This window comes from Pongo abelii, chromosome 7 (genome assembly GCF_028885655.2).
Source record: "Pongo abelii isolate AG06213 chromosome 7, NHGRI_mPonAbe1-v2.0_pri, whole genome shotgun sequence".
In the NCBI taxonomy this organism is placed as follows: domain Eukaryota; kingdom Metazoa; phylum Chordata; class Mammalia; order Primates; family Hominidae; genus Pongo; species Pongo abelii.
This window is the reverse complement of record NC_071992.2, coordinates 147,283,018-147,295,171: the sequence shown is the minus strand read 5'-3', so window position 1 is coordinate 147,295,171 and position 12,154 is coordinate 147,283,018. Positions and strand designations below refer to the sequence as shown.

Genomic DNA, 12,154 nt, shown 5'->3' with positions numbered 1-12,154 from the left:
TAATTATATTCATATGTTTAAAAATATATACCATAAAATATACATAATATAGGGATTTTAAAGGATAATGAGAAAATAAAAATACTTTAAAATATTTTAATTTACAGTATCTAATTTAATTTAAATATTTTAATTTAATCACAATTTTAAAATATTTTAAATTAATTACAATTTAATTTAATTAAGACTTTTCTGCTTTCACCATTTATTAGAGAGCAGTGAGTTTAAACATAATTCTTTTTTAAAAAAATTTTTAATAGTTTGTGATATAGTAACGTAAAGGTCAGGTTTTAAGTTCAATTTATTTCTATACCAGGCTTCAGTGGCTATCAGAGCTAAACATATATCTTATAAATGTTTTCCAATCTCATAAATGGATTTAAGCCCTTATAAATGGGTTCCGACCTCATCAGAAATCTTCATTTAGAAGATATTTAAACATTAGTAAATGTGCAGCTCTAAGAATTTTGATAGATGATATAACTTTGGTTTTACAACAAAATTCTTAAAAAGATGGAAACATTTCCAAATTTCCATTCTCAAAATGCTTTCTTCAGAGCATCAATTTCTTTAAAAATCAGTTACTTTCTTGCTCATTCTTAAGTCATCATCTTGAGTTGGAAGAAATAAATTAAGCAAGTTTGTGTGTTTTTTTCAAATATATGCTAGAAGGAATATTAATGGCGACATTATCACAAAACTATCAGCAAATTTGGAACACTTGTCTTCTTGTCAAAGACAAACAAATAGCTCACCTTTAAGTCTGACAACTCTTTTAAGCATTTTGAAGTCACATAATCATTGCATTTGGGGGGCAATGAAGGTTTTTCTAGTAATTCTACTACAAAGTATTATCTTCTACCATTTGATTTTCTGCATAAATGATGTCATTTAATCATAAACTAAAATTGTTCAAAATACTCTGAAAGAAAGAATGCCCATGACTACAGGAAATCATCCAATGGTAGAAATTCTTCTGTCTTCTCAAGATGCCTCCTCCATACTTACAGTCAGAGGATGACCAGACATGTATCCCCTAAGTTTCCAATATCAATCTATATATCAAATGTTGGTAAAGCTTTTCAACATAAGTAACAAAAGCTGTGAATGGAAGTTCTAACATTTTCTTCATGCATCTCAATGGATGACCCAGCTCAGCCCTGGGATGTAAACACTCTATTTCAGAGACCACAGCTCTAAGGAGTAGGTCAGAAAAGAGTGATAGGGTAATGAGTTCACATTTGTGTTTAGAAGGAGCAGTTGGAAACCATGACAGTATGGGCTGGAAGGCTGAGGCAGGGATCCCAGACTCAGGCATGATGGTGGTCTGAACTAAGTCACAGAAGGGCTAGAAAGAAGGAAACAGTTGACATTTTGGTTGGAAATGGAATGTGTAATGAAGTATGAAATCAATAATCTATCACAGGTTAATGTTGGGTAGAAAAAGATGCTGGTGCCATTCCCTGAGACAGAGGTTACACAGCAGGTTTTGGAGGAAGGTTTCAAAGAGCCCTTAAAAGTACAGATAAAAGGCTAATGATGTTCAGAGACTCCTTCCAGTTATTAAAGAACCTACGAAGGCTTCATGAAAGGGGTGACATTGAAAGTGCAGAGCTGGACGGGTGTGGTGGCTCACACCTGTAATCCCAGCACTTTGCAAGGCCGAGGCGGGAGGATCACGAGGTCAGAAGATCGAGACCATCGAGGCTGAGGCAGGAGAATGGCGTGACCCGGGAGGCAGAGGTTGCAGTGAGCCAAGATCGCTCCATTGCACTCCAGCCTGGGCGACAGAGCGAAACTCCGTCTCAAAAAAAAAAAAAAAAAAAAAAAGAAAAGAAAGTGCAGAGCCAAGGATGCCTACTCTGGTCTTATACATGTGTCTCTCCATTTACCTATGTCAACAGGTATGTGCGGTCAAGGACAAAACACGATGTTGACATGAGGATTGGAATCCACTCAGGCTCAGTGCTGTGCGGTGTTTTGGGACTAAGGAAGTGGCAGTTTGATGTCTGGTCTTGGGATGTGGATATTGCAAACAAACTCGAATCTGGAGGAATCCCCGGGTAAGACAAAGCAAAGTCCTTTTCATGCTTAACAGTTGTCATTTGCTCATTTTGTGACAGTGGGTTTCCTGTGTACAGAAATTCAGGGTTAGATCTAGGAAGCAATTATTTGGAAGGAGACCAGACACTGAAACATCATACAACTATTAGCTTCCAAAACCTAGTAAAATGCATCAGAGGCAACAAGGATGTGGAATAACACTGAGGTGTTCGGGTCTCTGCCCTGCACAGCATTGGTCCTTAGACTTGGCAGCACATTTGAATCTCCAAAGGAACATTTTAAAAATACTAGTGTCCAGACCCCGTGCCAGTTTATTTAAAGCAGAATCTGTGCAGAATTTATTTTAAGTTCCTCAATGAATTGTAATGGGCAGCCAGGATTAAGACCTACTGACTTTCCATGCATGATCCAGGACTCAGTGAGGAAATTCAGGCTCTTCCTTAGAAACTCAACGTTTCAAATTTGGCTGTCAAGATTGGTTGACATTGGATCCCCAAAGGTGCTAGTGGTCTGCAAAGGCCACTGCAACTAAGGTAAGTCTTGAAAAGTTGTATCAAGATTCTGTTTACACAGATTGGACCTAATAAGACCTCAGATATGTGTGAGCGAGTGTGATTTTCTGCAGCCTCTCTTTCTTAAAGATGATGGATGGATGGATGGATGGATGGATGGATGGATGGAGACAGAGAAAGAGAAAGAGAGAGAGAGAGAGAGACAGAGAGAGCACTTCCACATATTCCTTTTCCTACCCCCTAGACCTGCCCTTGGAGTCACAGATTTCTCTGGTATGTGCCATCATTCCTTGCAAATTATGTTTAATATCAAGTAATATGTTATCATGGGGGAAAAAGACAACAAGAGGTGGAATCAGAGTAACTAGGATTCCCACTCTGCCCCTTGCTAAACTCTATTATCTTCAGCAAGTTATGTAAAGCATGCACAGCACCTGGCGTGTGATTTTAGTGTGAACTTGGCTTGCATCACTCTACCTGTGTGATCTCAGGCCAGTGCTTAACTTCTGAGTCCAACTTTCTTCACTGCAGGAAGAGGGATAATAATACTTATGATTTGCTACCTTGTGAACTTATTTTCCTCCTCCATGAGAGTTTGTTCTCTCACCTGCTATAATGGGCATAATCCACCTCACAGGTCTCCTCTGAAGATTATCTCAGGCAATGGGTATGAAGCACCTTTTTTTGTACACTGTGCAGGGACAGCCCCAGGTCAGTTACTATTCCTATGGGGATCCTTCAGTCTATGTGGTGTGTCATGGCTGTTTGCCAGACAGGTTTAGAATTGAGAAAGGCCTGATGTGTTACTGCTGGGTTTCTTAAATCTTTCCATTCTTTAGGATTTTCCCACAAGTAACTACCTGCTGAATTTAGACAAACAAGATAGCCAATTCATCTGTGTTTCCAGGCCTGTATCTTAAAAGCATCACCAAATGGGGAATTGCCCATATACTCAATAGATTCCTTTTGCAAACCTTAGAATATGCTTTGGGGGTTTGTAAGATACTGCTTTGATATCTGGAAGCCAGTTTAGCTATTGTTCTGAATAACATTAAGAAACAGAAGAGTGACCAAGTTTAAATCAGCACATCACCATGGAATACTATGAAGCCATAAAAAGGAATGACATCATGTCCCTTGCAGGAACATGGATGCAGCTGAAAGAAATTATCTTGAGTGAAATAATGCAGAAACAGAAAACCAAATACCACATGTTCTCACTTCTAAGTGGGAGCTAAACATTGAGTACATATGGACATAAAGACAAGAATAGACACTGGGGCCTACTAGAGGGAGAAGGGAGAGAGTGGGTCAAGGGACGAGAAACTACCTGTTGGGTACTATGTTCACTACCTGTGTGAGGGTTCCTTCTTACCCCGAACCTCAGCATCATGCAATATGCTTTGTAATAAACCTGCACATATACCGCCTGATTCTAAAATAAGTTGAAAAAGAAAAGAAACGAATAAAATAATTTGTAAAAAGAAACAGAAAAGTGACTGAGTTTAAATCATCTTTCACACCCTTATTTTTAATATCATGAGTCATGAGTCTGAACCGTGGGTTTACTACTTACCAGCTATGAAGGCTGGAAGATTGTGGCAAGTACTTCATGCCCTTCCCAGTTTCTTCACTGTAAGTTTGGACTGAAAACATTATCCCCCTTAAAAATGTAGTTTCAAATATGATTGTGCTTATAAAGCATGTAGTCTAGTCTTCTGTTCAGTATCCAGCTCTGCTTAGCCATGGGATGTTGTCAATGTGCAAAATGCAGGAATGTCAAAACGGGACTCCAGACTCACCATGGTTTGATATTGTTTTATATTTTTCCACGTTTTTATTGTCTTCTTCTTTAACACCTCTGAGCCTTGGGTTTATAGAAGAACGGTTCTCAAACCTTAGCCTTGGAATGACCCGAGAGCTTATTAAACCATAGCTTGCTGGGCCCCACCACCGAGTTTCCGGTTCAGTATGTCTGGCATGGAACTCAAGATGATGCTTTCTACCAGTTCCTGGTAGGAACTGCTGGCCTTAGTATCACACCATGAAGATCATCATTTTTGAACTCGTGTTAGATGAAGTAATGCATCTAAAGTCCTTTGTACTGTACTCAGTAAATATTGATTGTGGTTGTGGTAGTAGTACTAACCATATAGTACAGTTCCGGGGTGGTAGAGAGACACTGAAAGTAAAAGTTCTTGTCTCAATCCAGCACTGCCACTAACCACTAATATGATTTGGGGCCAAAAACGTACTTGTTACTTCTGGGCCAGTTTCAGCATCTGCAAAAGGAGATAAAGAAATGTCTAATACCTAAGATTGTTGAAAGAATGGAAATTATATGAGATAATCCATGGGGCACACAGTAATACCTTTGGCTACTAGATAACATTTATGCAAAGCAAGAGTTACACAATTGTTAGGTCTTAATTTAGTATCATGACTACTTTTATTATATCTTAGCATTAAAATTTATCAGAAAATGCCAAGTTTACTTGACACTCAATATATGAGAATATTGCCCGAAAACTGACACATTTCCTTAGAAAGAAATGCAATCTTCAGTATCTCATCTGCAAATGCCTTACCCCAAAGCTCAAGTTAGTAGCAAGGATGAAAAGAAACATCTGAAACCTAGTTTCTACCAAAACATTTAAGTGTATATTGATTAGCACTTCAGCAGAAGAATCAGTGAAGGCAAGGATCTCTTTCACTAGTGAAAACATAATATTGATTTAATACATGGAAGTATTTGTCCCCCTGCATACTGACAGCAGAATAATAAAAATAGAATCCAGAGAAATGCTAAATGGGGTTGATATGTAACTTCATTATCTTAAAAGAAAATCAACCATGGTGCTTTAGAAAACCCTCCTACCAGGTTCATTTTGCCTAGGAGAAAAGGTAAGCTTCCAGTCTTAACTCTGAGATTCATCTGAGAAAGCAGACGGGGACTTCCATTTCATGGAAGGTCAAACAATCTGTTATTCTCCCAGGTCAATATTGTTGAGTTCATATGTATTAACAAAATGCATCTTGGGAATATTTAGTATTTATTCAGCACATTTCTCAGGAGAGTGAAAACATCTTTCACACATTTATTTTTAACATCTTGCACTTGAAATCAATCAAGATATTTATGGGGAAGATGTGGAGAACATGCCTTAAATTATCAGAAATGATTTGTTTGTAGTTTCTGTTTTTTCACATGTTCTTTGCAATGAACTATTCTTTCTGTAAGGAGGGATTTAGCAGAATGGGTTAGAAGGATGAGAGGGAGTAGCAGAGCTAATACTAAAAGTAAACTGCATTTTATTTAATTAATGAATTTATTTATTTTTTCTAAGACAGGGTCTCACTTTGTCATTCAGAATGAAGTGCAGTGGCATGATCTCGGCTCACTACAGCTTCAACTGTCTGGGCTCAAGCGATCCTCCCACCTCAGCCTCTCAAGTAGCTGGGACTACAGGCATGCACCACCACGCCCAGCTAACTTTTGTATTTTTTTTGTAGAGATGGTGTTTTGTCATGTTGCCCAGGCTGGTCTCAATCTCCTGAGCTCCAGCAATTCACCAGTCTCGGCTTCCTCAGCATGAGCCACTACAACGCATTTTTAAAAGCCACTCTAAAATTTTTTTAAAACTTTTCTGTTTACTTGGATATATTGTTCTTAGCATTCCAAAAGCCAATCAAAATATTAAGCATTCTTTCATTCAAATGAATACTAAAGTAAACTTAGGAAAATGACTTTTGAGCTGAATTGGACAGTAGGAAATTGTTAGTAAGCATCAAATAGCACATTGAATCTGGAGAATTGCCAATTACTTGAATAGCTGGAGAGAGTATAGGAGAGCTATATTAGAGGAGTGTAAGAAGATGAGCTTTGAAGTGACAGAGCCAGAGAATGAAAGCTTGGAGGCCTTATTCAGAAGGCCTGACAATAGTCTTCTGTAAACCTTGAGGAGGCATGGAATACACAACAGTAATATGATGACAATGGCATTTTTTAGAATACTCTTAATAACTTACATATTTGCTTTTATAGTGTATATATTGTACCATACACTGTTTTGACTACCTTACACAAACCAACTCGTAGAATAATCACAATGATCGTCAGAGATAGGTGCTATTATGTTTCCCATATTATGGGTAAGAAAATGGACTGAAAGAAAGGCTAAGTAATTTGCCCAAGATCTCTCAGGTGCCAAGTGGCAGAGCTAGGGTTTGAATCCAGGAGATCTAGCAATGAAGTCCATGTTTGTAACCACCTTACCTTGCTAGTCTACCCAGACCACATTATAACACAGTAAGTAGTATGATTGAGTTAGACAGTTATGAAGACAGAAAAACTCTTCCCCAGAAGAATTTACCATGTGAAATTTCCATGAATCAAGTTTGATCCTCAAGGCCCTGATGTCACATGTTATTTTGCTAAAAAAGAAGCCTGAGTCATGATCTACAGTGGCTGACAATTGTGCAGCCATGAGTCACTTCCCTTGTGAGTGAGCCCAGCCAGCTGCCAGCCTGCACATGTCCACAGCTTTGTTCTTTGCTCCTTATAATATACATGTTATAGGGGAAATTGTACCCTACAGTGGTTTTCCCAAAGGATCCTCAGTGCAGCCCTATGGACTTATCAGAATCACCCTTGAGAAGAATATAGACAAGTTGGAGAAACAAGTTACAAATACATGAAGACTGAAATGATAGGACAGGTTCCAAGACGATGAAAGAACTGTTTTTGCATGGTGATTTGGATAATGATTGTCACTGGGGTTCAGAAACATTTGCAGTACTTGTTTTTCCAATATAATCAACACGACTGAAAAAAAAAATCACTGTTTTGTAAAGTTTGCTGGGATCAGGCTGACTATCATAAGAAAAGCCAAAAGATGTGCTTAGGTGTGGCTCAGAAGAGCTGTATTTTATCAGAGGCAGCAGTGTCTCTTGGGACGATGTCCGTGATACTGTGCTCATGAATTTATGCTTCTATTTTCTTTTATTCTTTCTACTTTTTAGGAAGACAAGTGTTGTCCTTGAGGACATGTCCTAATAATACCCATGTGTAACCCTGGTGTTGGTTTTATACAGGTCAAAAAATATATAGCCTTTGCAGGCAACATCAGGAGTGTGTAATGACCTATGCCTTCTACACACAGGAGGATTCACATTTCCAAAGCCACGCTGGACTGTCTCAACGGTGACTACAACGTGGAAGAGGGTCATGGTAAAGAGAGGAATGAATTCCTGAGGAAGCATAATATCGAGACTTACTTAATTAAGCAGCCTGAGGACAGTCTGCTGTCCTTGCCTGAAGATATCGTCAAGGAGTCAGTGAGCTCCTCAGACCGGAGAAACAGTGGGGCCACATTCACTGAAGGATCCTGGAGCCCTGAACTGCCCTTTGATAATATCGTGGGGAAACAGAATGTAAGTCCTCTCTTCCCCCTTCTGCTTGGCCACGAATGCATGCTCGTGTGCATCTCCAATCCAGACGCCTCAGAGAAAACTGATTCATCTTTAACCTTTTCTCCAATGAACACCATAATTGCAAATGATCAAACTATCTCTGTGTCTCCTCAGGACAGAATTAACCTCGTATGCAATTTCAGGAAATGCCAGAAATGCCAGAGGGTTCCTAACACCCTCTCTCTCTCTTTTTTTTTTTTTTTTTTTGTAACCTAGCTAAAAATAAATATTATGTGAAGCTGAATTGTAATTTTACCAAAAAAAAAAAAAAAAAAACCACTCATGTTTGAAAAAATAAACCCTCTGTTATTAAACTAAAGGGGAGGATCAAGTACATGAGAATGCCCCTTTTTCGGTAGCTGGCCATCATCAGTTCTGCGTCGCCCTCTGAGATTCAAAATCAGGAGGGCACTGCTGATTTGGAAATAGGAAAGGAGCACCAAGTGATGCCTAGAGTTAGGGAGTTCAGGAGAAGCATGCAATTTCAAAGCCACCCACATGATTCTATTTTTATATAGCATGGATTTGCATCTTCTATGAAGGACAGGGCTACTAAGTCAGTACATAAGGAGTAGATCACCAATAACCAAAATTCTTTTTAAATTATTTATTCAAATATTGAAATCACAGTAAACCCAAGGAGATGCTCAGACTCCAAGAGGCACTTAGAGAACTGAGGCTCAGCCAGGTCAAGAACCAAGGTGGACACAGAGATTCTGTTCTCCCAGAATGCTTGCTTGGAGCCATGGCAAAATTACCTGCTCTAATATGGATTTTCCCTTTAACGTCTTAGACACAGCACATTTAGTTGAATTCATGTAAGTTCAATGATGTGACTGTACTATACATTTTTAGAGAAAGAAATAAAAATAGCCAATATATAACACTTATCTGACAGTTATCTGACAGTTTCTGACAAGATCCTCGACCAAGCAGAAGCTGAGAGTACTATGAAGTACCCAGCCAATAGGGTCTGGAGTTTTATGAAGACATATAAGGGTTAATTTTTAAATTCCATAGACCTCAACATTTCTAATTAACTTGTAGATAAGAAAAATCTGTCTGCCTAAAAAAATTTTAAATGGAAAGGTTAAAATGCTGAAAGTCTCCCCTCTTTCTTCTGCATTTGAAAGTTTGATGGGGCACTCTGAGACTAGGCTATCTTTGGTTTCTTTCTGGATCTGTGGGGGAAAAACTATGAGAAAATGCATGGGCCAGATTCCACTGGGAAAAGCTGCAGGTTGAACATAGGCTGCATGCCTTGCAAGAGTTGACCCTTAGGTCTTCCACAGCTCTTTTGTGAGTGTTTAATTTCCCCCAAAAATTATTATGCTCACACAAGTCATAACTGATTGCAATGCCTAGGTTCTTTCCATCTCTGAGTTGGTGCGCATGGTACAGTTTGCTGTTTTATAAAATAATGGTGTTATATACTTCCTGGAGTGGGTACATGACCAGCTGACAGTGCCCTCTCTGCTGCTTTTGCCTATTGTTAGCTTGGGTCTGAATGCTGATTATTTAAAGAGAAAGAAATGCATGCCTCATCCTGAATATCTCAGCATAAAGTTCTCTCTCTCAGTTTTAGTTTTTGTTTTGTCTTTTTTTTATTTTTGAAAAATCTCTCTCCAGTTAAGCTGATTGTAGGAATTAAGATAATTCCTTAATGTTCTAATCTGTATTGTACATGAACTTGCTACTAACAACTGAGAGCCAAGAAGAGGGAGGTGGAGGTTCTTGGTTTTATTCTATAGTTGATTGATCTGGTTAAATTGTATAGGAATACTTGAAATATTCATTTGCTGATTTCCTAAAGATATTTCCTGATGTCACCAAATACCTATTATAAGAGATGTCATTATTAGCTAGAGATTGTTATTGTTGTTTAACCATACCATGTAGTTTTTTATGATGCCCAAGTTTTGCCTGGGTGTAATCCATCTGTGCCGTCTTCACCATGAATAATCTGAATTCATTTTGATGCCTTCAGACTGAAGAGCCAGTGAATGTGTGCTGATATATTCATGAATAACCGCATGCCACCAATAATATTTTGGAAATTACTGAGCCAATTAAAACAGTCACAAGTATTCAGTGTTTGTACTTATGCCTAACTCTAGAAGTCAGTGAGCCATATGTGCAATTCAGAGACATAATTTGTCCCTGGAAGAGATCAAGACTGGTCTGGCTGAGCCTTTGCTGTGCCAAAACCCCCAGTCAATTCCACGGAAGCCCCGACCATCTGAGTGTTTGCATAACACAGATAAAGCATACTAATGCTTCACTGGGGGTATTCCAGCTAAATTGGCCAGATGTTTTGGCTTCTATTCATTCATAATATGTGCTTAGAAATATGTTTAATGGCATCAAATTGCTGTGTCATATTCTGTGCTATGTAGACAGCAGATGTTCAGATAGTTACATCCTCATGTATTCATTCATTCAATAAGGATTAATTGAGCATCTATTACAAGCCAACTACTGCTAGTAAAAAAAAAAGAGGAGGGATGGGGAAAAAAATCACTTTAGAGACAAAGTCAGCCAGTGGTTTATATTCTTAATAAAGATAGAAATTATATCCATTTCACTTACCACAATTTAGCCCACAATTAGAACAATACCTGGTAAATCACAGGGCTTGATTAAAGTTTGTTGAATGAGTGAATTAAATGATAGATATGGGTAGTGAGGGAGAGGAACCAGTCAAGTTTGAATTCTAGATTTTTTGCTCGGGTGACTGCGTGGATGATAGAACTTCCAACTAAAATAAGCAGTACTGGAATAGGAGATTGTGTGAGGAAGACTAGGAATTCTCTTTGGGACATGTTGAGCTTGAGGTGTCTGGGAAAAATCCAGGGAGAGTGATCACACATTTCTGAAACTCAGGCATAAAAGAACTGTGCAAGAGATGTGAATTTGGTATTCATAGTCACGAGAATTTTGGTCTTAGTAGAAGACATGGCAGTGAAAGAGATCACTGTTGAGAATCTGTAAAATTAAGGAACAAGAAGACACAAGCAGACCTTGAGGAACACAGTTGGAAGGTGAAAGAGAGTCAGTATTCCTTGGCAGAGACAGAGAAGAAACAGTCAAAGTGGTCAGAAGAGAACTAGGGAATGTGTTGTCACAGAAGCCTAGAATATGGCATTTTGAGAAGGAAGGGGCCATCAGCAAAGTCAAATGGAGACAAGAGGCCCAGGAAGATGAAGACTGATAGCTGCCTATTGGAACTGGATTGAAGGACATCATTGGCAAGAGGCAAATCTGGTGAGATGGTAGAGTCAGAAGCCAGGTCATCATAATTGGTAAGAGGTGGCTCTGGGTTTCCAAGAACTCCAGTTCCACCCCTGTTCCCTTCCCTCTACCCATTTCAGTAGTTTATAAATGGCTTGGAGGAGCAATGAAAATCACTAATAATTATCTCTGGCCCCTTATGTGAGTCTTCCAGTTTCTGTCTGCCTGACCATACTCCCTTGGTTTTGATGCTGTGTCTTGTCTGCCCCTGTATCTGTAACCATTTGGGTTAAAATTGTTGGTTTGACCCCATTCTGGTATCCAAGTTTTGCTCTTGGACATCCTGAACACTCATGCCCTTTTATATCCCTGCCCCCTGACAGGTGCAGATGCTCTGCCTCTTAATTTGATGCCTTGGTTTCCTGAACCCTGACTCAGATCTCAGTGAGATTCCCTATGCCTTGAGTTTCCAGGTGAAATGAAAGTAAGGAAACTAGAAGGCAAGAAGTTTATGATCACAGGTGGACTATTGGAACTTAAGATTTAAAAAGTAGAAGGAGATGGTTGAAGTAGATCAAAAGTGAAAAATTTCACATCTGGGGGAGAATATCCAGGAAGTTCAAGGCTAGATTATTAAATGAGTTATCAACATGGACAATGAATCTCTCAGTTGAAAGACAACATTGGAAATGAAAGGAAGATGAGAACAGGATCCTTATCATAAAGGTTATATTTTCCTTTTCTGCTGCATGCTCTGAGTAAAATCTATATCTGGGCTTGAGCTATTGTTCATTCTGTTATTTAACAGATACTCAAGTGTACTACATACTGAGGATCCAGTAATGAATCCCTGTCCTCCAGGAGCTTGTATTTCT

At 38.8% G+C, this 12,154-nt stretch overlaps 1 protein-coding gene and 1 long non-coding RNA gene across 3 annotated transcripts in view; one reads left to right on the top strand and one right to left on the bottom strand.

Annotated features, from left to right (window-relative positions):
* ADCY8 (adenylate cyclase 8) overlaps positions 1-12,154 on the top strand; it is a 263,423-nt gene that overhangs the window by 134,539 nt on the left and 116,730 nt on the right. For both annotated transcript variants that reach the window (XM_024251209.3, XM_054518826.2), the window contains exons 6-7: positions 1,905-2,063; positions 7,739-8,009. In XM_024251209.3, the coding sequence (XP_024106977.3) occupies positions 1,905-2,063; positions 7,739-8,009 (430 nt within the window). The remainder of the gene's footprint in view (positions 1-1,904; positions 2,064-7,738; positions 8,010-12,154) is intronic.
* LOC129047549 (uncharacterized) overlaps positions 4,078-12,154 on the bottom strand; it is a 59,106-nt gene continuing 51,029 nt past the window's right edge. The window contains exon 3 of the long non-coding RNA XR_008509306.2: positions 4,078-4,858. This is a non-coding gene — a long non-coding RNA (uncharacterized LOC129047549). The remainder of the gene's footprint in view (positions 4,859-12,154) is intronic.